This window comes from Pterocles gutturalis, unplaced genomic scaffold (assembly GCF_000699245.1).
Source record: "Pterocles gutturalis isolate BGI_N339 unplaced genomic scaffold, ASM69924v1 scaffold35895, whole genome shotgun sequence".
NCBI lineage: Eukaryota > Metazoa > Chordata > Aves > Pterocliformes > Pteroclidae > Pterocles > Pterocles gutturalis.
This window is the reverse complement of record NW_010147089.1, coordinates 16,160-41,120: the sequence shown is the minus strand read 5'-3', so window position 1 is coordinate 41,120 and position 24,961 is coordinate 16,160. Positions and strand designations below refer to the sequence as shown.

At 41.5% G+C, this 24,961-nt stretch overlaps 1 protein-coding gene across 1 annotated transcript in view; it reads left to right on the top strand.

Annotated features, from left to right (window-relative positions):
- SVEP1 (sushi, von Willebrand factor type A, EGF and pentraxin domain containing 1) overlaps positions 1-24,485 on the top strand; it is a gene marked incomplete at its 5' end in the record, with an annotated part of 50,633 nt that extends 26,148 nt beyond the window's left edge. The window contains 10 exons of the mRNA XM_010085950.1: positions 866-1,091; positions 2,173-2,328; positions 4,247-4,310; positions 8,297-8,470; positions 9,907-10,083; positions 10,960-11,130; positions 16,225-16,320; positions 19,128-19,223; positions 22,311-22,404; positions 24,455-24,485. Coding sequence (XP_010084252.1) covers positions 866-1,091; positions 2,173-2,328; positions 4,247-4,310; positions 8,297-8,470; positions 9,907-10,083; positions 10,960-11,130; positions 16,225-16,320; positions 19,128-19,223; positions 22,311-22,404; positions 24,455-24,485 — 1,285 coding nt within the window. The remainder of the gene's footprint in view (positions 1-865; positions 1,092-2,172; positions 2,329-4,246; positions 4,311-8,296; positions 8,471-9,906; positions 10,084-10,959; positions 11,131-16,224; positions 16,321-19,127; positions 19,224-22,310; positions 22,405-24,454) is intronic.
- Positions 24,486-24,961: the final 476 nt, after the last annotated feature.

The following is a 24,961-nucleotide window of genomic DNA, read 5'->3' as shown; positions in this document are numbered from 1 at the left end:
CAGCCAGCAGTGTGCAATTTTTCTCTCCTTTTGGCACCCTATTTACATCTTCCTCCTGCTTCAAGTGCCTGCTGTAACACCAAAGGGCTGATCTCATTTTCTGTACTGTAACACTGCAGTGTCAGCAAGTTACACATTTGTCAGATATGAGAGAAAGGGGTTTTTGTTAATTTCCTGAAGAGTGCACACTGTGGATCTCTTTCTACAAGGTGAGGAATTCCTTGGCAGAAGGGAAGATGTTTTTTTGGCAGTAAAAGCAGATAATAGTATGGGACAGAAGTGGGAGATGGCATGTGGATGAACTTAACTGTATCAGTTATTTCCATGCATCTTTAACCAGGTGAAGGAGGTGCTTTTGTCTGCCTTTCTATAAGTGAATGTACTTGTGCAGGCAAACTGGTGAAGCTCGGTGTGGAACAGAACCAGTCAGCTTTAATGTCTAATCAAATGGCCAATGGTCAGCCTAAGGCTTGGTTTGTTCTTGGAAGAAAGTGAGGTCATCTTTAGAATCGCTTGGTGACCACACATTGTTTACCTAACCAAAAGCCCCCCTTGCAAAGGGAAGGGCAATATAGGAACTGCACTAAGGAGTTCAGTACCCTCCAGGCACAAAGCCACCAACTCACTTTCCATTGTGGTGCTGCAGCAGCATGAAGCAGCTGGAGATGAAGTCTGAAGCTTCCAGCTCTTACAACAGGATAAACTCAGTCCACGCATGCCTCTTACAGGGTTACCTTGAAATAGTAGAGAAATTCCATGGCGTGTTTATGAACAACTAATGCTGAAAAATTACTGACTTTGTAATTTATGGGTTAGCTCATCCCTAGCTGTGTCTCTGTGGTCAGGTCTTCATGCTGTGTTGCAGATGCCTGGAAGGTTACACAATGGTTACAGAGGTGGATGTATGCATTTGCCAGGAAGATGGACAGTGGTCTCCTCAAAGTATTTCCTGTTGCCCCAGAAAGTGTACCCTCCCAGGAAATATCACGCATGTAATCGTACTTGGGGACAACTTCACTGTGAACACAAATGTCAGTTTGTCATGTGTAGAAGGCTATACTCTGGTGGGAGCAAGCGCATCTACGTGCAAGGTATGGTGTTATTTGTACTCTTTTATTTTGATGGCTTTGTTGAATTCAAGAGTCCTCCTCATGCCCTCGTTAGTTTTTGTCCCTTAATTGCACACAAATTTAAAGCACGTCCTGCAAAATATAATATGCTTCCTTGTTGCCCAGTAAGAGCAATTATTAGTTTTCCACGTACAGACTTTCAGAACTAGATATTATTGATTTCTTCTTCCATCGAAAACTACTTATTTCTTTAGAAAATCATTCCTTTTATCACATTTCAGGGAATAAATCATGTCACAGATTTTTAAAAATTATGTCCAAGTTTCTAATGTATTTTGAGAATTGTGTGCAGAGCTTTTTTTCTCTGGAATAACAGGCAGCAGCACTGTGCAGCTGTAGAAACTCAAATCCTCTCTATGTTAAAGAGCAGATATCCTCATCAGTTCTGCTAGTAACCTCTTTTCTCATTAGCTGTGGACAACCTTGACTTAAGATTGTAAACAGACTCTTTAAAGTCAGTAAGTCTGCTTATATGAGAAAAGCTGAACATGCATGTTTTTGCAGAATCAACACTTCATAAGGAAAAGTTTTCCCTTTATTTTGCTGTTTCAGTGATCTGTGGAAGCAGGAGTGGGTGTGTTTAATGCATGTCTCTTCAGGTATCAGACTTCCCTTAGAAAGTCTGGGAAGGCAGCTGAAGCACTTAGTCATGGTGTTAGACATTCAGCCAGGAGAAGTACAGAACACGGAAATAGGCAGCTGTAGTTTTTGTTCTTCTCCTGATGTGTTTCCTGAGCTATTAGGTGACCTTGTACAAGTGAACTTGCTTTTCCAAGCTTGTGTTTCCCCATGTACTTTTTGTTCTTTCTGTCTTGTAAGTTGAAGCTGAACATTCCAGCCAAAGCTGAGTTCTAGTCTATGCTGACATCTTAAAAGCGTTATTTAAATTAGTTTTATTAAGGATTGTACAGATAATATTAACCACATCTGTAGACACACAGACATTGGATGCTTCTACTATGATCTTCCTAACTTTTAATTTGGGTATGTATAAAGCATGTAAGTGGGTGCCTTCACACTTTTAATGACATTTATTTTTCAGGAGAGTGGCATTTGGATGCCACCATTTTCTGATGACATCTGCATTCCTGTGTCCTGTGGTACCCCAGAGTCTCCAGAGCATGGATTTGTGGTTGGCACTAAATACAATTACAAAGACACCGTTCTTTATAAATGTGATCCTGGCTATGAATTACAAGTAAGCAAGCTCAAATTTCCAGCACTCTAAACCTTTAGTTGTCATTTTGTGTTCTTATGGGATGACTGTGAGAATGCATTATGTCTGATCCATATTGGTATATTCCTTTAACTGCCACAGAAGTTGGATATCTGCCATTGTTGTCTGTAGGATGGTCCTGGTATGTCTGGGATAGTTCTTGAATGTCTTAAGGACATAATTGAAGCAAATAAAAGCATCTTGTTCAGAGAAAACATGTTCAGCACATACCTTTCAGTGCTGTGGTTCTTTTTTGACTGAAGGTTGTTTCAGCCCTCTGCAAATACTGTATTATATATGCTTGTGACCATAAATCATGGAAGAGTTAATTTCTCTTGTATTGCTGTCTTGAAGTGGTTCTCCAAACAGAGTTAGATTGCATTTTTCCCTCAATTTTATAATGTCCCAAGCTTTATGTCTCCTGTATTGTGCCTTTCAAACTCAAAGTTCCTGATAAACTCCACTGCCCTCAGTTCTATGATATTGCTAGATGGTATGAAAGTGATATCTCTTGTTTCAGTAAGGCAAAGAGATTCTAATTTGTTCAATGGCAGCTTTATTCCCTGATGGAAAAGGGAACAAAGTTGTTTACTGTCCATTGTTTATATTAGGAGCATTGGGCTCTTTTTCCCACCTGAGCTCTGGAGCAGCACTGCTGTCCCATTATCAGGACTCAGACTAGCCAATTCAAAGCTGACTCAGGTGTGTCTTCAAAAGCTGCGGTGAATTCAGAAATGAAAGTATGTTGCTGAGGCACAGCATGGCCTCCACCATCCCCAAGTGATGGCAGAGTAGGGCAGTCGTGTCCAGAGTCATGAGGTGTTGAGGTGTCTTCAAGGACACAGGCTGGTTCCTAACACTGTGTTTTGTGAGTACGAGGCAGAACGCAAGACTTGTCTTCCTTTGTACTGATCTAACAGCAGAAATAAATTAAGAACTTCATGCATGTGAATTCACCCAGTTATGAGTTCACTCAAGTTACTCAGTATAAAAATAAGGAGAACTTAGAGAATGCTTAGGTAACAATAAATTTAATTTGCATTATGTTGCCATGTATGTAATATCACTGGGGATGGAGGGGTGAGTTGGTGTTTAGATAGATAGGTAGAATTGCTGTTTCAAGTAATTTTTGGAGGTAATAAGCCCGTGCTTTCACACATTAAAAATCCTTCCAAGCTTTGTATTCCAGCTTCGCCACCTAGCGTCAGTCTGTCTCCCTGCTTTTGGAACAGAAGTCAAGTTTGTTTTCCTTTTGGAGGCTAAGTCCATTGTGTGTGATGCCGTACAACACTCACTTCAAACATCTGTCCATGTCAATGGGTTTGCTTTGTAATGAAAGTACATTATTTCAAGGGTCAAATTTAGATGTTGTTCTCCATGTCTTGGAATAAGACAAGAAATAAATCCTGGGCTGTTAGACTGGCTATAAAGCCGTATCTAAGAAAGAAGTAACATTGTTTATAAGCAAATTTAAAGAATGAGTGTTTGGGATGTGGTCAAAATCAGCATGTTAGATTTATAAAACACAAGTCTGTACTGTCGTCAAAAAAAATGCTAGTTAGATTTTCTGTGAGTCTTGGAAGGAGAAAATTTGTCATTATAACACATTCCTGAGAACAAGAATGGTAAAACTTGACAAGAAAGATGATGCTCCAGGGAGAAGGACAAGAGAACTAACTGGCCCCACAAACTTTTGATTTATAAACAGTACCCATCACTTTGCAGGAAGGAGTTTTACCCTAAACTCTGTTGGGCGAGTTGGGCTCTAGCATTAAACTATCTCTTTATGTGGGTTGCACATGGAGGAAAACTGTCCTGGCCTTGCTGGATACTAGAGTTGATTGGAGAAAAGAGTTAACTAAGTAAAGTTGTTCTTTGAGCATTTTTGTTTGTTTCACAGGGTGATGCAGAAAGGACTTGCCAAGAAGACAAGCTTTGGAGTGGCACAGTGCCGGTGTGCAGAAGTACGTTCCACCTGAGTTTATCACTTAATGCTGGTCAAGGGTGATTTTACACAACAGAAAACACTAATCCTTATTTTGCTTTATAACTCTGACTGTCTGCATTTGCCTAAAAATTTTTGGTAAAAGCCAGTGATAACAGCCTGAAAGAGTTGCAGAACTGCTGGTGTGTGCAGGTAATATCGTGAAATAAATCACTACACCTTTCTGCCTTGCTTGTGTATCCCTAAGTAAGCTGTGCAGACAACCTCCAAGTTTAAATAGTTCTGACACTTGAGGTCATGATTTCTGGGGTTACTGAGGCCCTCTAAACACATTAGTTGCCAGGAGTTGTGGATACTTTGCATCCTCAAATGTAATTCTATGCATACTCATTCTCAAAGGTACTTCAGTTCTGTAAGATGTCTTAAGCCCACTGACTGCAGTGCCAAAATAACGAGTTGTCTGCATAAACACTTAACTTGGACTTCAGCTGTTGGCTGTAAATGGCAACAATGGAATTTCCCGAGGCTTCCTGCCAGTACAACTGCAATAGATTTCATTAGCAGGAACAGGAAGCACAAAGCATGATACTGTTCTGCTACCCAGGGGCAAATATCTGGGAATGCCCAGATAAATGCTGTGTTCTTTCCCTGTTTCTCAGAGTAAAACCTGTAGAGGAGCTGTGAGCAGGACAGGCCACTTACTCTAGGTTTGATTGGAACATCTTCCTTATGTTATAGGAGTATCATGTGGACCTCCGGACGTGATAGAAAATGGATCTGTTCAAGGAGAGGAGTTCCTGTTTGGCAGTGAGGTTTTTTACAGCTGTGACCCTGGCTTTGAGCTGCAGGGACCAAGCCGAAGGATTTGCCACGTTGACAAAAAGTGGAGACCCTCCGCCCCTTCATGCACGCGTAAGTAGCAATCAGAGCAACGTGGTGGCAGTATTCCAGGAGAGCCAGGGAACAAACTGAGACAGTGCTTTTCCTGGCTTCATCTCAGTCTCCCCGTCCAGCTGGAGGGCTGTAACAAGAGGAGCCAGAGGAAAAGCCAGCAGAGAAGTTCTCATTGGCAGTTCCTCCCTGATCTGAAGGGAGCTCCTTTTGGCACACTAAAATGGCACAAGCATAGAGTCATGCTCAGGTCAGTAGGGAAGGAGTGTGTCCTGCTGTTTTTGATTTGCCTTTCACTGTGGTGCGCAGGGCCTTGGACATCATGTGCTGGCATGGTTCGTCTCTGCCATGCCAAGTCTAATAAGTCCTGGCCACTCTGTATGTCTGGAGATCAAGACTGCGCTCCCTAGGATCAGATCTTGGCTCTCTGTGCAGCAGAAGGTGATTGATTGTGGGACCATGGAAAGAAAGATTTAGGACTTATTTCATACAGCTTATAAATAAAATACCAAGATTTTATAGTCTTTGCCAATAAATCATTTCACATCTTCTTATGGTGATGTTATAGTCTTGTATTCTTCTCTCTCACCTTCAACCAATTTGCCTGGCCTCCACAGTAAGTGTGTGGTACGGGGGACAAAATCCTTCTTAACTACTGTCATTTTTCTTGGTGACGTCTTCAGACCACCATCCACTGTACAGGGAGCAAAGGAACTCTGGCCTGTTCAGAAGAAATATTCTGGATCACTCTGTTTAATTGAACACACTGCATAGCTTATAACACCATCAGAAACATTTAGGCACATTCTCGCTGAGGTGTCTGTAGCCTGGACCCCAGGAGAGGGAGCAGGCAAGGCATTGTATAACCCTTCTCCATATAATACTTCACAACTTCTTCCCATCTTTCCATTAATGCAGTGTGTGAACAGAGCTGCCAGACAGTGTGTAACACAGACAGAATGACCTTCATTGTGAATATAAAACAAAAAAGTTTTATCCTGTCCTAGGAATTACTTGTGGGCTGCATCCCTCAATAGAAAAAGCAGAGGCCATTTCTACGGGAAGCACATACAGAAGTAATGTAACTTTTGTGTGCATCTCTGGATACCATCTTGTTGGGCCGCAGAATATCACATGTCTTGCCAATGGGAGCTGGAGTAAACCCTTGCCGCTGTGTGAAGGTAACTGTTCTATTTCATGTCCTGGCACATCCCCATCTGGATAAGCAATAGCTCCTCTCTTGTGCATGTGTATCACATGATCCAGGGACTGAGCTGCTTTCAGGAAACGGTTCTGTAATGTGCATTAAAAATGGTGCCTGAAAAATGAAAGTGTCACAAGGAGCACTGCCTGTTACCAAGCCAGAAAGAGCTTAGACATAATTTTTCCTAAGGTTTTAATCTGCAGTTTAACAAGCTTAATCGGAGATGAGGTTACTTGCCATCTCAGAAAATCAAACTCCTAACGAAAGATGATGGACTGTGAGGACTAGTGACTTTTCTCCCAGCAGCCTTCTGTGGTCAATTATTAAATCAGTAGTCTTTTTCTGAATTTTGGGCCCCAAAGACAGTCTCAACACTGCAGCCTTTAACCTCCACACTCCTCACATGAACAGACACCATGAATGCATGATGTGTACCATTTTGCAAATCACAACTTTCAGGTGCTCCCTCAGTAGGTCCTGCTGCTCATGCCACAAAGCAGAGTGAGTGCCAAGCAAAAACTGTGTCATATGGAGTGGGCAGTAGTGGGTGGAAACAAAGCTGTCAACACAAAAAGAGAACAAAAACTTAAGATTTGAAGTTTGAACAGATAGCCAGTATAGACAGTATTGCTGGATGGCTCTGTTCAAAATGTAAGCACATAGAAGCTTACTAAATTGCAACATCATTAATTTTAAGTATGCTTGTTCTCCATTCCTGGCCTCTTTGTTACGAAAATACACTTCACACTTTTCCTTTCCTTTCAAAGACACATGAGTTCATTTCTTGTCCATCACACTTCTTTTCACGCTGTTTCTTTTTCCCTGCTGCTTATGTCCCAGGTCTCCCAAGCTGGATTCTAGACCCAGTGTCCTGCTTGCTTTTTGTAGCTGCTCCTGGCATTCCTACATGGAGCTGACTAATGTGTTGATGTCTCCACACTCAGCTGCACACACAGATTCAGAGGGGACCAGCATGCTGTGATAGCTTCACCAAAGCAGGACAGATAATGATCTTGCACTCAAGGCAGGTGTTAGGTTCCTGTCACCAGAGCCATTAAAACTGCATGAGGTCTAGGGACCATCAGATGCAGTGCTGGGCAACCACACAATGCATAGATCACTGTACATAACAGTGCTCTAATGCTTTGCTGACCGTATAGTAGCAACCTGGAAAGTTAATAGGGGACATCCACATCAGAGAGGAGGTCTCCAGTACCTAGCCAGGCACCTAAGAAAAGTCACACACTAGCAGTGCTGAACAGATGTCCAGATGACCATCTTAACAAGGGTGAGCACAGACACTTCACCAGCTCCCCTCTTCCTCTTGCCTGACAGAGTTGTGTCTGTCTGATGGTTTAATCTTCAGTCATCCCATTTCACAGACAACCTAGGTACATCGAATGGAAAACAGGATGCAGAACAGAGTCTCTTGCGTAGCAGTGGTAACCCAGCTTGGACTGCCTGCCTGCTGGCTTCAGAAACAAAACTGAGAATCTTGAGGGGAGCAATTAGTAGTATACATGTCAGCGTCTTGCATCAAACCCATCCTGCATCTCATCTGGTATTTCTTGTCAGGCGAAAAGGAAGGCGCAATGGCAAGAAAGGACCATTTCCATGTTTTGCCCACTGGCTCCGCTATGAAGTCATAAATGTGTCCTCTCCTCCCCAGCACCGCCACATTTTGCTAACCTGAAAAACATGTGGTTGTGGCTGTTCTTCATCACTAGGAGGAGCTCCTTTCCTACTTTGGCTACATTTCCTTTCCCAGGGCTACTGAACTCCCCCTCAGTGTTCTTCATGATTTATTAGTGTGCAACTGCTACTTTAAACATATTGCATGAGTAATTCAGGAATTGTTGGAAGTCCAGGTCTAATATCAAGCTGAATTAATGAGAGTTCTTTCTTTGCAGAGACCAGATGCAAAGTTCCAGTTTCTTTACTGAATGGAAAGGCAGTTTATGAAAACAATACAGTTGGCAGTACAATAGCATTTTTGTGCGAGAGAGGATACAGCTTGGAAGGGGAACCTGAAGCAGAATGCACAAGAGATGGAAGATGGAGTAGCCCCTTGCCTCTCTGTAAACGTGTGTGTTTGCTTTGTAATGAAAAAGTGGTCTCAATTTGTAAGCATTAAGGCTAGGCATCTCTTAATTTAAACTGACAGTAAACGAGAGCAACTTCTGCAGATCTTTGTGGAAATGCACTGTAATGTTCTTCTGGAGTGACCATGAGCAGTTAAAATATTGGTTTGGCTTACATTGGGAGATTTGTTGCTGTGCATCCCATTTTTTACAGAGAAACAAAGGGAACAGTTACTGAGACATGTTAGAGCATTAACTTGTCTGAGTGTATTTTTGTGACAGTAAAAAGCGAGCTGTGTTCTGCATAGCTCCCTTTAGTTGGAAAGCTGACATAAAATAGAGTCAATTGTAGTCAACCAGTTGATACCTGAGGAGCACGTGAGAGAAAAATTTGGAGGAGAAGACAAAAGGGAGACTTTGTTGTTGTATACAACTGACTATCAGGAGGGTGTAAAGAAAAAGGAGCCAGACTCTTCTCAGAGGTCCACAGTGGTAGGATGAGAGGCAATGAATACAGGTTGCAACATTGGAAATTCCAATTATTTGAAGAAACTTTTTACCATCATAGCAATCAAACACAGGAACAGGGACCCAGAGAGGACATCTCTGTATCCTTGGAGATACTCAAATTTCAGCTGGTCAAGTCCCAGAGCAACCTCTGACGTAGTTGCCCTTGCTTTCAGAAAGATGTTGGACTTAATGGCTGTATAAGTTATTCTGTTATTCTGTGAAACAGCAGCTTATGCACATGTGCACTGTGCACACACATCCACAACAGCCTTCCTTGTCTGTAGTCTGTAACTAATTTTAAGATTTACTGTAGTCTTAGAATTGTTAATTGAGACATTTAATTATTATTACAGAGGAGTCATAGGATTTTAGTTTCAGGAAACCGGTATCAATCTCTGCTGTATACAGAGTCCAACATTTTCCATATTCATGATGAGATCAACAATACAAAATGCAAAAATACCTCATCAAACTTTCACCCAGCAACAAATAAGATTATCCAAGAAATTCTAAACTCCAATTAATGTTATTGTAAGTCTCTGCCCAAACACTTGGGGTTTTGCTGCTCTTTATTGGTCCAGCCCTTCAGAACAAGAAGTAGGATAGGTCTGGCTCTTTTTTATAGTAAGGTTATGGTAAACAGGAAGGACAAGAGAGAATGGTTTGATAGAAACAAGTCTTCTACTAGCATCAGCAGAATATGGTATCAAGCCACGTGACAGCAGAGAATCAAACGTTTTTTATTATTTTATGACCCAAATCTCATAACTTTACATCAAATTAAAAATTTGGACTTGCATGCAGCATCCATTTGTAGTGCTTTTCATATAGTTTGATTTTGAAATTTGCAGAAACTATTCTGAAGTATTGTCTTCCTTCCATCCTATTTCCTCCCTTCTCTTTTTTCTTCACACCACTTCTTTGAACAGCAAACCCTTGTCCTGTGCCTTTCATAATCCCAGAGAATGCCCTTCTATCTGAGGTGGATTTTTATGTTGGTCAGAACGTATCCATCAGGTGCAGGGAAGGCTACCAGCTGAAAGGACAGTCTGTGATCACCTGTAATGCTGATGAGACCTGGACTCCAGCAACAGCTAAGTGTGAAAGTAAGTACATGAAGTACAGTTCCACAGGGACTTGGTACTCTACAGAGGGCTACATACAGCTGTATCACACAGGAGCATGACAGCACAGATGTGTCAGCAGAGCTCTGAAGCTAGATGTAGTTATTCTGGAAGAAGAGGGCTTTTGTCTGCAATTGCCATTTGGAGAGGTGGGTCACTGTGAGGGATCAAGACACATAAAGGTGACCTAGGAAGCTCTACAGAAGACCTATTTCTTCTTTCTTTCTAATGCAGTTGTTTCTTTAAAAGGATCCAAAATATGTCTATATTGGTTGATGCCCCAGGACCATTTGTTTTACTATACTAGGCCCTACTGTAACTTTCTTCTCAGTTTACTTTTTGCAAGCACTGCAGCTGGGCTTGGTTGTTGGACACCCTAAATATGCTGAGAATGAGTCCTGTGATATTATGGGCAATGGGACAAAGGTTGCATGGAGAGGTGCTGTCTTTATTGTATTTATTGACACTGACAGAAGGCATAGTGTCCTTTTGCAGGCACATCTGAAAACTTTTTTGGCTTCTTGCAACCAATATTGTTTAGTTCCGATAATGACATCACCTCACACTACAAACCCAGTCTCATGTGTATCCTGGGACCATCTGAAAGTTTCTGGTCTATGTGGTGGATATAGCCATTGTTGTATTACCTAAAACTGCTGTTCCTGGCCATGTCCCTACTCACTGTGTGTACGTACAGGTTCTCTCTCTGAGTGTCTGTGAGTCCTACTTCCTCATTTCCCATCAGAGGTGTCTCTGGCATCTCCCAGGTCTTTTGTGCAAAGCACTATGTCCAGGGTTAGAAACTGTATCATGTAGGCATTGCAGCTCACCAGCCTCTGGGTGATTTCTTTTGTTTAGAGATATCTTGTGGACCCCCAGCGCACACAGAGAATGCTCTGATTCGTGGTAGCTTCTATCGGTATGGAGACATGATCACCTATTCATGCTACGGTGGGTACATGCTGGAGGGACCCCTGCGGAGCATCTGCTTGGAAAATGGAACATGGACAACACCACCCACCTGCAAAGGTAAGTCTTTTTTTATGAACAGAAGCACATCTTAACTTGCCATAAGCACAGAGGTGTCATCCCAGATACAATAAAAATGAAAGTGAATTTTTTGCTAGTTTCAGTGCAGTCATGGTTTCACCCAGGGCATTCAAAGTGCAGGGTGTTGCTTTATTTCCAAGTGAAAAGAGGGCTTCTGCAATTTTTCTCTTTAGTCCTTGCTAATCTTACGGTTTCTTTTGCTACAATTTTGTATCCCACACCTAAGATCCTCTCTCCTCACATCTTTTATGAGAAAGTGACAGAACCAGTCATCTTTCGACATGCTGGGCTGTTCCAGATAAGCACTGCCAGTTTTTCACAGTCAGAGGTCAAGCACTGCAGAAAACAAAAGCGATCCAATAGGTGCTTAGGCTGTCACTGTGTTTAGAGCTTGGCTGCTCCTGAAAATGGTTTTGCAATAAAGTACATAAGGATAGGTTAATTCAGGTCACTAAGTAATACACACTAAGTATTGCAGAAAATTCATAGTTTTAACAAAATACCAAAGATAAAGTCTCGCCTTTCCACCCTTGGCATATCAGCATTTTTCAGGAAAATGTCACTTTTGGTTTGCTGAGCTGTAAAATTCACTTGTTTAAATTATAGAACTAACTCTTCCACATAGAAGATTCAAATAAAGAAAAAGTTTTGAATGGAAAATGGGAAAAACCCACACAAAACATAGAAGAAATTATAAACTAAACAGTCAGAACAGATATAAGCATCTTCAAGCACTAACTTAAAACCAAAGATGAGGCATAGCAAAAGGGTTTCAGGGTCCCAGGGCTTTGATAGAAGAGACCTTGCCATCTGCCATTTCCGTATCAGAAGCTGGACTAGCCTTCTGCTGCTGGGTAGGTGTAGAGCAGCAAGTTTGCTGCACCCTGAAGTCTTATCTCAGATAGTGTAACAGCAGCCATACTACAAACTGAGCCTTAGGTATTTTGTTTAGAAATGCGAGTATTAAAAGCAAAAAACCTTAGGGTACATCAGTGGCGAGTCACAAGTAGCCCCATTCCCTAAGCTTGAGAACTCCCACAGAAGATGAAAGGTGCCAGAACATTCATCTAGGAGCACTAGAGCCATCATCAAAGTTGTCAGGTCTGCCTCTCCTCCTGCAAATCTCAGCTTCCCATGTCAAAAATTGAAGCAACAATACTTCTTCTCTGGCCATTTTCTGTTTAGGTCAGAAGCTCTTTGGAGATGGAGGATTCTATACTGTGCTAAGCCTGACTAAGTCAGGGTCCTCTTGTGAGTTTTTTTCTATTAATTCTGACAGCAAAACATTATGAATGTTAAGACCTAGACAAGCTGAGTTGCCCTACTTTATGAAAGCAGACACTCTGTTAAAATTCTGTATCTGATAGTTGTAATTGCCTTGCCTAAAAATCAGTAGATCATTTTGAGGAGACCCAGGGCCAAAGAAGTGGGCTTGTAACTCCTGAACATTTCAGGAATAGAGAAGCTGCTCCTGAAAAACAGGTTTTTTTCCTGGTTGTGTGACCACGGCTTGGCATTGCCATGAAGAATCACCTGTTGAGTAGCCAAGTAGAGAAGATTTACAGTAAAAGCACCTGAGTTACTTTAGATGTCAAAAGGTATCCAAAAGTCCTGTCTGAAATTTACAATCCCAAAACACCAAGCTCTTTCTGAAAAGTTTACCACGTATCTCGTCAATTCTTTCTAAACTGTGGTGGCTACAGAATTCAAGGGATCTCTGCACAATAGACACTCTACCTAAGCTAGAATTCATTAACAAAATTATTTGGATATTATATCTTCAGATTGTAACACTTCAGATTCTTCAGCTACTCCTTTAATATCACCAGCTTTACTTTTTATTCTTAATACTTACTAGTTACACAGAATCCTATTTTATGCTACTTGCTACTGGTTACTAGCAACGTGGAAGGGCTGATCTGCAAAGCACTGTCAAATATGTGTCCTGTTTGAAGCACCATGGTGTCCACTGGGACTGTTCAGAGGAATAAGTATTAGGGAAGATTATTTCAAAAAACAAAGTGATGAGGTGGACCAACAACCACAGCGCAGTGCAGGAAAACAAAGCGCAATAACCTGGCTTTTGGTGTATTAAGGGAGAGGAACAACAATTTCCCCCCCTCTTTTTACCCAAGAGAGGAACTAAAAAGGACCAAAGATGTTTCTGAAAGGACCGACCTGTGTTTTCATGACACATGTCAAAATAATCTTTCAACACTGCTTAATAATTCATGAGAGATTTGCCTAACAAAAGGCCTACAGGACCCAAGCCTTTGTGGTCTACATCAGAAGTGACATGAAAGCACTCTTTGTAATGACTCATGCTGTATTTCTTGGTTTTGGCTCTGTGAGTTGATGAGTAATGTGTCCTAAGCCTGCTTGAAACGTTCCAGCCTGGTTGAACAGGTTAGTTAATGTGAATATTATAATTAAAAATCAGACTTCATTAGCTTCTTTGGGAGAGCTCTCACCACTGCTGCACTTGCCTGAATCACTGCTGGTTGGAGGTTGCAGGACAGATTCTGATCTGAGTTTCAGGGGTGAGAAGTATTAGCCAGGATCTGCCAACTGTAAACACCTGTAGGACTTAACAGACTGCACAGATGCATACAGTTGGTCTGACCCCATTTTTTTCTCTCTGAAATGCTCTAAAATCTGAATTGTCTGTTTGCCCTCTGCCCACGTCTTGCTGACTGGGAGCAGTCAGTGTGGAGCTGCCAACCAAAAAGTTCGTACCCCAACAGCAAAGAAGAACATGATGAGAGGGCAGCTGAGGCATGGAGGAGATTGTTCACTTGCAACCACAGGAAAGCGTTTTGGCAAAGTTGGGAACAGATATCAGAAATTTATTTTTCCCCTTCTTACCCACGTTTGTCTTGCAGGAGTGTAATGTTGCAGCAGTGTCTTGTGGAGATTAAGTCTCAGGCATGGATTTACAAGAGGCTCTCAAAGATTAAGATTGATACCATGGATGTGAGATCTGCTACCCCTAACTGAAGTCACAGCTAATGGTTCCCATTCTCTCCCCAGCACAACAGGACTGCTTTTGCCCTGCTTGCTTTTACAGTAGCAAAAAAAGAGAAAGAGATCCCAGCTTAAGTTCCTGCCCTAAGCCTTTCTCTAGTCATGTCTGCTGAGTGAAGAATAATCCCCACAGCTACAGACACAGAGTCTCTGCCTGCCTAAATTGGTGTATAACAAGTGCACGCCTAGGGATGATACTGTTTTACTCATTCAGTTTCACAACCAGGACCTGGCAAAAATCCAAGAAAAGCCTGTCTCTGCCCAAGATCCTGGAGTGCTGAGCAGGACGGAGTTGCCATCCAAAGCGATTTCTGTAACTCATGAAATATCCACATCTTCTCCATTAGCAGAGAGAGGGAAAATACATTTCAGAGACTATTTTTAATGGCCTTTGAATGTAACATGGAATATAATTTATACACAAACCTTTTACCTCCCATCCCATTATACATTCACGGGATATTGTTAAGTGGTGTGGGTTACACAAAGCTTTAAATGGTTTTTGATTCAACTTCCATAGTTTTTCATTGCACAAAGGAAATCTCTTTGGCACACTATTCTGCTTTAGTCAACACCCAGAGACAAGCTGTCAGTGTAGTCATAGGTATCTTTACAACAAAAAATGGTTCAAAATACCTGTTAAAGTATTGCAACTTCTATGAGCCTGCCAGGGCCTAAGGTCTCTCCCCATTCTCATTATCAGCTGACATTTGATGGGAGGGCTCTTGAGACTGAAAAATAGAATGGCAAAAGCTTTGGCCTCATTTCAACAGACTCCAAGCTGTGGCTTGCAGCTTCACATGGCTTAGCTGCAAGAGTGACTCAAGTTTGGCTCTATTAGGGGAGGATTTGCATTCTTTCCAATGTGAAGCTCAGGTCTGAACAGTGTTTCAGTGTGCTAAACCATTGTTTGTATTTAATACTAACACTGAACATAATCTGAAACACTTTCAAAGCCTAAACTCATATTTTGCTCACCTAGTAACGAACTGAAGATAGGACGCAATTAACAATTCAGACTGAGCTTCCTGAGGTTACTCTGCATTCATAACTACCCCTAATTAGAAGTTAGTCTGATTACTTATTTGTTCTGTAGTATCATCTCGAAGCCACAATTTTTGATCTTCTATATATAGTATGAACATCAACATGACAAGGATTGTACTTCCTCCAGTGATTTTTAAATTTAACATGTTTGTACTTAGCTTGCCACCTGATTTTGTAAAGTCGTCCTGGTGTCCCCAGACATATTAGCCAAGATAAGGTGCAATGCCATAGAAACAAAGATGAGGTCCAAAGCATGTCCAGTCCAGGCAACATATTGGACTAGCATAATAGAGTCCACTTCTAATTCCTCCTACTTATGATCAGGTGTTTACTAACAGGTGTGCCAGCCAAGGAGCACCAATTAGCATGAATTCTAAGTGAGGTTTAGCATCACATGCTGGGTTCCACAGGTAAGCACTTCACTGTGCCACTGCTGTACCCTTGTTGGTTACTCCTTGTTACACTGGACGGTAGTGCAATAAAAATTGCTTGTTCTACCACAGTGTTCAGTCTTACTTTTGGCAAACCCTTTATTATGCCAAACGGCATTATCTTAGTGTTTCATACTAAGGTTAGAAGAAAACTTGATTTTATTTTAGAGTTAAATTTTGAAGAGGAAAAAGAAAAGGCAATAGTTCTTGTTTGGAGTGGGGATTTTTTTGTTTTGTTTTACAAAAATGAGTGGGGAAAAACAGATAAAGCATAGCCTCAGCCTTGAAACATTGTCCAAATAATTTACCCAACTACCCTAAAACCTTCTAAGTTTTCGTTTATGCTATGGACAATTTTTGATTGTCTTAATGGTTCCCACACTCTTGCTTACAGTACCTAGTCAGACACACAGAGCCAGAAAAAAATGTAGCCCTTGAAATCAAAGTCGAGTTATGTTTCTGAACTTCACTACATTTGTACTGCTCTAAACTTTACAACTGCAAAGTTCTGTGCAAGACTGAACTTCTAACTAACCGTCTTGAGTTTGTAATGAAATTTTATTGTTTTCAGCTGTCTGTCGGTTCCCGTGTCAGAATGGTGGCATCTGTGAGCGACCAAATGCCTGCTCGTGTCCAGATGGCTGGATGGGCCATCTCTGTGAAGAGCGTATGTATATCATCCGTAGTGTAATTTTAAGGATGTTGTAGGTAAGACAAATGAATTTACTGCAGTGAACCAGGTGGCCAAATTAAAGGCATAAGAGCCAAAAACATAGAAATCATTACTTTATTCTGCTTGATGAATTACAGAGAACAGAAAGGACTGATTGCTTGTTTCTAGACAAATGACCAGCCCCTGACATCTCCAAAACAAAACAAGCACTTTTTAAATTGATGCAATTTTGTTTGTGGGTGCTCTTTGACTGTGGTTGAAGAACAGCCTGCTTCAGTTCTCCAAAGTCTATTTCTAATAGCAATATATGATAGTTTTGGGGAAAGAACAGGGGTTAGAACAGAAGAAACACGTGTGTTCTGCTAGTGGCTGCATTTGTTTCATGGCTTCCTTTTTTTATAAGTCTGTGATTATGTACCTGATCAATTCATGTTCAAATAATACAACTGTGACACCTTTTCCATGCTGTCTTTCCTGACCTGTGTACTTGTACTCCAGAAATTCTGGGCTGGCTTTTCCTGGCCTGGATCTCTGCATATTTAGAGAACTGGATCTGTTCTGATTGAAAAGGGCCAAATCTGACTCTTGGGTCTGTCAGAGATGCCCTGGGTGACACTGGGGATGCCAGTTTATGCCACGTTTCCCATTTTTTTCATGGTGACCTTAGCACAAGGAATTTGGGAGGGCTAACCCTTTCATGCTGGCATAGCTGCTTCACAAGAAGTCTTATTACTGTACACATAGTTAGGCATGGGTCTATGTGGAAAAAGAAGAAAAGTACCCTTACTGTATTTAGTACTCAATATGTCCCTGACGTAAAGCTTTAGCATGTCCAAGAACACCTGCAGCTGAGATGGTGTCACTGTCCCTAGGTCTGAGTGTACACAGAGACTTACAAAAAGATGTGGCACCTCCTCCTGTAGTTCATGGAGAGAAATGTGGTTCAAGCATTTTGCTAGGTAGATGTATCACATCTTAAAATGGTCCTCTGAGTCTACCTCTGAACTTTCAAGTAATCTCTGTGGCAGTGGCAGTTCCCATTGGCACAAATTAACAGTAGATACAGAATCTGGAGAAGAGACTGAGGAAGTGTTGTCCTACTGCATTTAGAGAAGCTGGAGCTATGTGGTGCATTCACACAGCCCGTCTTTTGCTGTCTTTGTTTCTGTCAGTACCACCATAGCGAGACATGCCAACTCAACCCTGTATGTTTCACAGTTTCAGCAGAAGAGGACTGAGCCCTGTATCTGGCAGAATTGTGTTTGATATGCCACTATTGATTTTCTTTCCTTACCATTAGTAATGATATTTAATCCATTCTTCAGGACCAGAAGACAAATTTTATGCCCCCACTCATTTTGATCTGTCATCCCAATTCAGACCCTGTTTTCCTGTATAAGGAAAATGAATAGACAGCTGACTAGCCAGGTCGCACTTTGGGCAGATAGACGCACTAGCTCTCTGTTTTATTTTCCCTTCACTTTGGCATAGGTAGTGAGGACAGGGGAAAAGGATTCCCACAATTGGTTAGCACCACATCAATTTTGCAGCATTGCTTGTCAAGCAAGGTGCACCGGTAAACAGAAAATACAGGTTTTGTATTTTGAGTTCAGAAAGTTAAAGGGATTTTTGAGTGCTAGCACTGAGCACTGAGCTGTCAGGATCAGGCCACAGGTGAGGCCACAGAGCTCTGACAGAATTCAGTTACCTTGGAGTTCACAATACATTACATAGATAACAAGACAGACTCATCTTCCTGAGAGAGGCCTGGCCACTGTAAAAAACGTGCAGAGCACTACTAGTTTAATGATATAAAGTAATTCTTGGTGATATGCGTTAGTCCTGTGAGCTCTGTGGAAGTTCACTATTCTTTTCTTATGCAGGGTGACTGCATCTGCTCAGCTTGACCTCTGCTGTGCAGCAGAAGATGAAGAACTTCTGCATCAGTCCTCTGTAGCCCCCATCCACCTTCCCACTATAAAACTCCACTGGAAGTGCCAGTCAGGCATCCAAATTTGAGACCCAGCTCAACTATTGCTGCCATTAGAGCATGTTCACACAAGTACTTTATTCAGTTAGGGTAGTGGAGATGGTAGTTTTGTGAAGGTACTTAAGTCATGAACAGTGTGCATACTGGACAGTTTTGCAGATCTGCTCAGAAAAGCGGTATAGCTTGACTGGTACTCAGTCCAGAGGCCATCAGCTTCTTGGTATCCGCTTTATTTCTTCCCCAAAGCTGCCAGCTACATACAAGGCATCCAAAATGCCTTGTATCAAAGGTGTCTTTCCATCAGGGGCTTGTGGTATCACTTGTCTTGGCATATTTTTGCTGGCCAGACCACAGGCTTTTCTATGGGCAGTGTATAGATTACTTGTTTTGGATGTTACATTGTGGGACCCCAGGGAATCCACAAACAATCCAGTTGTTTGTAATTAAAGCATGAATTGATTTTGTAACCCACTGTCACAGAAGTGGTCAGTATCTGTGGATCTTACACGTGAGAAACAGGAAGACAGCCCTGCCCATTTCCAGTGAGCGCAGAGCCTAGAGGCATCTGAAGGACTCTAGCAATTGTGCCAGTCTGTCCATTTCTCATCATTCCTTCTCATTCTGGCCACCATGACAGTCGTATTTGCTGCTCATGCCTTGTGAGTAGATCCCACTCAACTCTGCTGATACTGCATGCAAACACTTTGAGGGGTAGTAGAGTGTCTAATTAAACATAAGTTCTTTTCTTGCACACTTTATTCCTTGCTTTCATGGCAAATAATTATTTCCACTGCTTCTCTTCTCTCCTTAGCAATATGCATTCTGCCGTGTCTCAATGGAGGTCGCTGTGTGGCCCCTTACCAGTGTGACTGCCCCCCTGGATGGACCGGATCACGCTGCCATATAGGTAAAACTCCTTTAACCTGCACTTTTTTCTCATGTCCTGTGACTCTGCTATCAATACTTCGCATAGTTCACTAAGGACTCTGGTAGAACTACTAAGATTCTCACAGGAAAACCCAGGCCTGCAATAATATTCCTGGAGGATTTGCTGTCCCCACCTGCAAACTATTTTCAGATTGGTCCCTGCTGAGTCTTTAAAATCCTCAAAAAAGTTTGCTTTCAGAAAGGATGAACAGCATTCACAAGAGTGCTGTCTGCAAAAAGCAGTTCAGAGGAGAGAGTGTTTCCAAAAAGGATAAAACTAGAGTGTCCGTTCCAAGAAGAGTTACAATTTCATTTTCAGCTTCAGTACATGCAGTTCACCATTAAACTCACAAACATGCTGCAGGTACTACAGAGGTTTTTTACCACATAGCTGTCTGGTTTGGGGAATTCCCACTTACTACCTGAGTGCTAAGCTAGGCAAGAGCGCAGAGCAAAGCAAGGATTTGTTTAAGGATGGTTGAGTTTAACGGGTACATGGTACCCATGTAAGGTACCATGTACATGGTATGTGGGTACCTTATGTTAGGTATCATGTAAGTTCTCTGAACAAATTTACCCTGCACTGCATTTCACTAGATCTCTTGGTTGCATCTAACCATGGCTGAAAGGCATGTAGCACACCAAAATAGCGAGCGGTAGTCAGGGGAGTGATTCTAGGCCTGTGTCCTGGCAAGTCAGCTTGTGTCAGATGAAGCTGATTTGCAGTTAGGGGTAATATTTGAACCCAAGCTTGGGATATATGGTTCCACACCAAGACTAAACAAGTGTCAGTTTTTTAAATGCTTGTCCCTGTGGAAATAGCCAATAAACCTTAGAGCAGTTGAGTGATCATTGAAATGTCTTTCAACCATTATTAAATCTCAATTACTAAAAAATGTTAACTATTTTAAAAAAATATTTTACAGTTTGTTCACTGTCTTTTTATTGTCCAGGTGCACCTTAAATGGTTGTTAACAGGGCCTTAACATGAAAGCCTGGTTTGGCCTTCCTGCAAGTCTTTAGAGTGGCTGATTGGCTGAACTGGAGGATAAATTAGTACTTTTGTTAATGAATGTCCACACTATTTGTTCAGCTGATAAGAATAGTGAGTCTGGCAGATAACCTGTGTGATACTGGTATGGTTTTGACGCTGGCTAGCAGCAAAATAACACAACAACCACACGCTCACCCTCCCCACTCCTGGGGATGGGGGAGCGAATTAAAGAGGTAAAGGTAAAAGAGACTCATGGATTGAGATAAGAACAATTTAATAATTAAACTACAATAAAATTGAATAATAATGATAATGGGAAGTATGCTTCCCTATGAAGAAAGTTAACTCCATCCCAGATGAAACCAGGACAGACAGACTGCAAGCCCAACCTTCTTTCAGCAAATTGAAACCCCAGATTAAAGATTTAAACTCAGAACTACTGCATTTTGAAGGGACATTTCCCTAGCACACAATGCGTCTTTTCCTCTCATATTTCACAAATGTTGCAGCTATAACAGCATAGGTGGTTGAGGAGGGTAGATGGCTTTTTTCACTTTTGGGCCAGCAATTCAAAATCTCTTCAGGTTGACTTGCTTTTCAGCAGTAAAGAAAAAATTCTAGTGGACAACTGCACCTGTGCTGTGGTCCATTCATAAAAGCTCATAACCACTTCTTATGGAGTTATTAAACCACTTCTCATTCTACTTGCTAGTCTTGACCTTTTGCCATGACAGAGCCAAGTGAAATGAGAAATATTTGGATTAACTGCTGGTCTCACAGGAATAATTATGTCCATAAAATGACAGGTAAAAATGTTTCAATCATATGTTTCATTCCAGAATCAGAAGTCATTTTCAACATGACAAACTTGGTGCACTTAATTGCACAGGGATGGTCCATCTCTATAATCTCCTGCTATTGTTTGTTCATGTTTTGGCTCAGAGGAGTTGCAGTAGTGTATTTCCATCTCCTTTTGCATTCCTGTGATTACTCATTTCCATTTCCTGTAATTCCATTTTAATCAATGTTGCCAGTGGTGTATATTCCTTGCAGAAATATTATCCAGCATTTGTCCTCACTGGTATCTTTAGGTCTGTCCTTTAGATAAGGCATCATCTGCTTAAAAGACTTCAAAAGACTTCACGTCTTTCAGCTTTCCTGGGATATAAATGTTTGCGTTTGAAGGACTTCATTAAGTGAGTCTCTAAATCTGTTCTGTAAGTTGTATGGTGCTTTATCTTCCAGTCTCAAAACTGACAGAAAGACTTGACTTTTGTTTGGTTACTTGATATCCTTGAGTTAGGCTGTCACACAAAAGCAGATGCAGCCATTTCACAGCTGGCCCAGCATGACCCTATCAAGCAGGCTAGTGTTTGTTCTCTAATTCAAATGCCCTGTACCACCTAGTCACACCTCTTAAGGCTACCCAGTGTCTTTCAGGAACTTACCGTTGTTCTCTGCTTCCTTTCCTTGTCTCTGTACAGGTGCCGTTGTGTGATTCTTACTCCTTGCCTGCTGTTGAACTGTAAATGGCTTTCTGACCTTTAACTTCCTCTGTTTATACTGACTCTTTCTATACTTATTTGCCATATATGGTACCTGCTTGTCCTGGCTGCTGTTTTAGCCAATGTGTTCCTTTCAAATAAACATCCACATTTTCTTCCTAGAAATAAGGTCTATTCTCCTGTTGATCTTCTGACTCTTCTCTTCTAGTTCCTCCTGCTTCTGCCTGCCTTCCTTTTTTTTACCTCAACTCGGGACGAAAAGCACAGAATTTTCTAGGCAACATAAAATAATACACTAGGTGTTTCATGCAGCTCATACACTGCAGCAGATAGCAAAATAGTAGAGAGAATCAAATCACGTTCAGCAGAGATACGCTTCAAAGGCCACCCTTTCCAGAGCAAACCATCTTTTACAACAAGCTTACCATTGATGCTTAATGATGTAGTTTTGAGAGTAGTCCATTTTTAACAGAATAATGCAGGATGGATTTTCAGTGCCCTGTTCCTTAATCAGCTTGTTGCAGGTGTGCTTATTAACACAACTCTGTGTGTGTGTATTTGTATGCAGCTGTTTGCCAGTTGCCTTGCTTAAATGGTGGGAAGTGCATACGACCAAATCGATGCTATTGTCCCTCATCGTGGACTGGACATGACTGCTCTAGGTAAGTGTTGAGCACTGTCCCATGGCTAGGCTAAATCACACCCAACTGAACTCTAAATCTGAAGAATGTGCAATTAATTTTACATATTTTGAGCATCTCTAGATTCTGTAAGTCAGTGGTCATTGATTTATGGGCAATCTGGAAAGACCTTAGAGAGTACTGTGCAAAATTATTGCCAGTCTTCTAGAAAACTGAGGAAATGGTACATTTACATGTAAGCAGACAGGCAAACCTGCAAGGTTTAGCCTTATTTTTAATGGTGTAAATGGAAATGTTTGTTGTGATGCAATACAGAATGTTCTTCAGTAAATTTGGGTGGCCCACTGTGTACAAAAGTTTCATTTTGAACTGTACATACCTCAGCTGGGTCCACGTTCAAGACTAAGGTCATACAGCAGATGTTGTAAATAATAGCTCTTCCTACACCTACTGTTGAGTGGTATAACCATTTAAAGCGTACAACGCAGTGCCTGTCAGTCAAGTCTAAGTTCAAATCACATGGCAGTGCAGTCACTGTATCAAGAGTCCCAAGGACCAGGCTAAATCTGGTGCACGTGTGCTCTCTTTTAGAGAGTTTTACCAGTGCATGTGTTTTGGTTTGCTGATTGATGTCTAATGGGGCCAACAGTGGACTAGGTCTTCTGATCAGTAAGCCCCATCACCATTTGAGGCAGCATTTACAAGTCTTAATCATAGGTTTGGTTTTTAAAGTTAACCTGTGAAGTTTGGGTGTTTGGCTTCCAGGGCAGTCTGAACAGGACTCTGTTTTTCTTTGGAAAGCTGTTTTATTTCATGCTGCCATTAAGAGCCATTTACAACCCTGAAGAGGGAAGGCAGGTGGCATGGTAATGGTGATGTTGTGGTCAGGAGTCAGATATAATAACAAAACATGCAACATGAATTCTCCTGCTCCCTTCAGGGGATATTAATGAGGGGCATGAAACATTTGCTAGCAAAAATATTTATACCTCAACTCACACAGACTCCTCCTGAACACATTGGTAATTATCCTGGAGAGCTAAGTAAATAACAGCTGAATATTCATCTTTTTCTCCAGGATACAGACAAAGCTTGTGACAGTGTACATTTTTTCTGTTCTTCTTTCTGGACAGGTAGTGACATACATTCCTCCCTGTCTTTCTGATACACTTTCATCTTAAAGCTACAGAAAAGATGGTTGTTTGAGAAATTATATTGTCCAAAGTGAATAGTTTTCATTTGTCACCTGTGATTATATATGCCTAAGTGAAGCAACTTAAATGTACTGCAAACCAACAGTATCCAGCTTTAGACTGAAACCTACACATCTGAAGTCTGATAGTATTTCCATTTAGGACATGAAGCAGAGAAGCCCAAATTCAGTGGATTTATCAGCCAAAAATGATGGAGTTTATCTCTGAGGCAAAGCAAAGTTTCAGGCTATTGCTAAACTGGACTCTTCTTGGTTGGTTTTTCTTTTGTCTAAGTACACTGCTATATGCAGCATTGTAAAGCCTGAGAGAAGGTGGATCATTAGCCATACAGGGTTGCAGTCTAGCAGCTTGTTCCTTCAAGAGCTATTTGATGGAGGTTTCCCACACAGAACTTGGGGGGGTGGAAGGGAGGGGACAGAAACAAGCACTGAGGTCTGTTTTGTATTTTGTTAAGCTTTAACCTCAGCTGCTGGTGGCTCTTTACAGGGTACGATGATGTGCTATGAGGACTCAGTACAGGCAGAACAGGAGTAAATGCCATGACAGCGAAGACTCACTGTTGCAGGTTAACTAGGTGTGATTTGTAAGGGGAAGCTGAAAAAGCCAAAAGCTTTTATCAGCATGTAGGACAAGATTAGCTCCAAACCTCTCTGTGATGAGTCATGCTTTACATTAAATGCCAGATATATCTATTCCCCAAGCCCACCCACTTCCCCTCTCAATATGCTCTCTTGAGCTGTGGCACTCTAATCCCTGGTATAGTTTCAGAGACCGTCCTCTCGTGGCTCACTGTTGATCTTGATTGGTATGTTCAGTACAGCACTGATTTTATTTTGTTTGGTTTTTTTTTCACACAGGAAACGGAAGGCTGGATTCTATCCCTTTTAACATGAGACCAGCAGTTCTACATTCGGGTATCTTTCTTCAGCCTAGGCACCAGGGCTGGATCTAATACATTGTAAATCAAATCCATTGCTTCCCTTTTCCCCCCAGCTCCCTTGTTTTGTATTTTATTTTGTCATACATTTTTACTATACCTTTTGATTTTTAAAGAAATCCTCTGTATTTTTCATTTACAAAAGTATTATCAAATATATGCTGCTACAGACACACCATACACACATACACATACAAATGTAAAGATTCCTACTGTCCACTGAGAAAGTGGTTGTGTAGAGTGAGGTCCCTCCCATTTCTTACATACAGTAAACTAATTAAACCACACTATACTGCCAACTGTGATTAAACAGACAGCAGCAATTCTACTTACCATCTGCCAAAGCATACGGCTGTCCAGCAACTCAACAGTAAAGAATAGTTATGCAAGGCTAACTGAGCCACTAAACTTTGCATTGGGCCTGTTT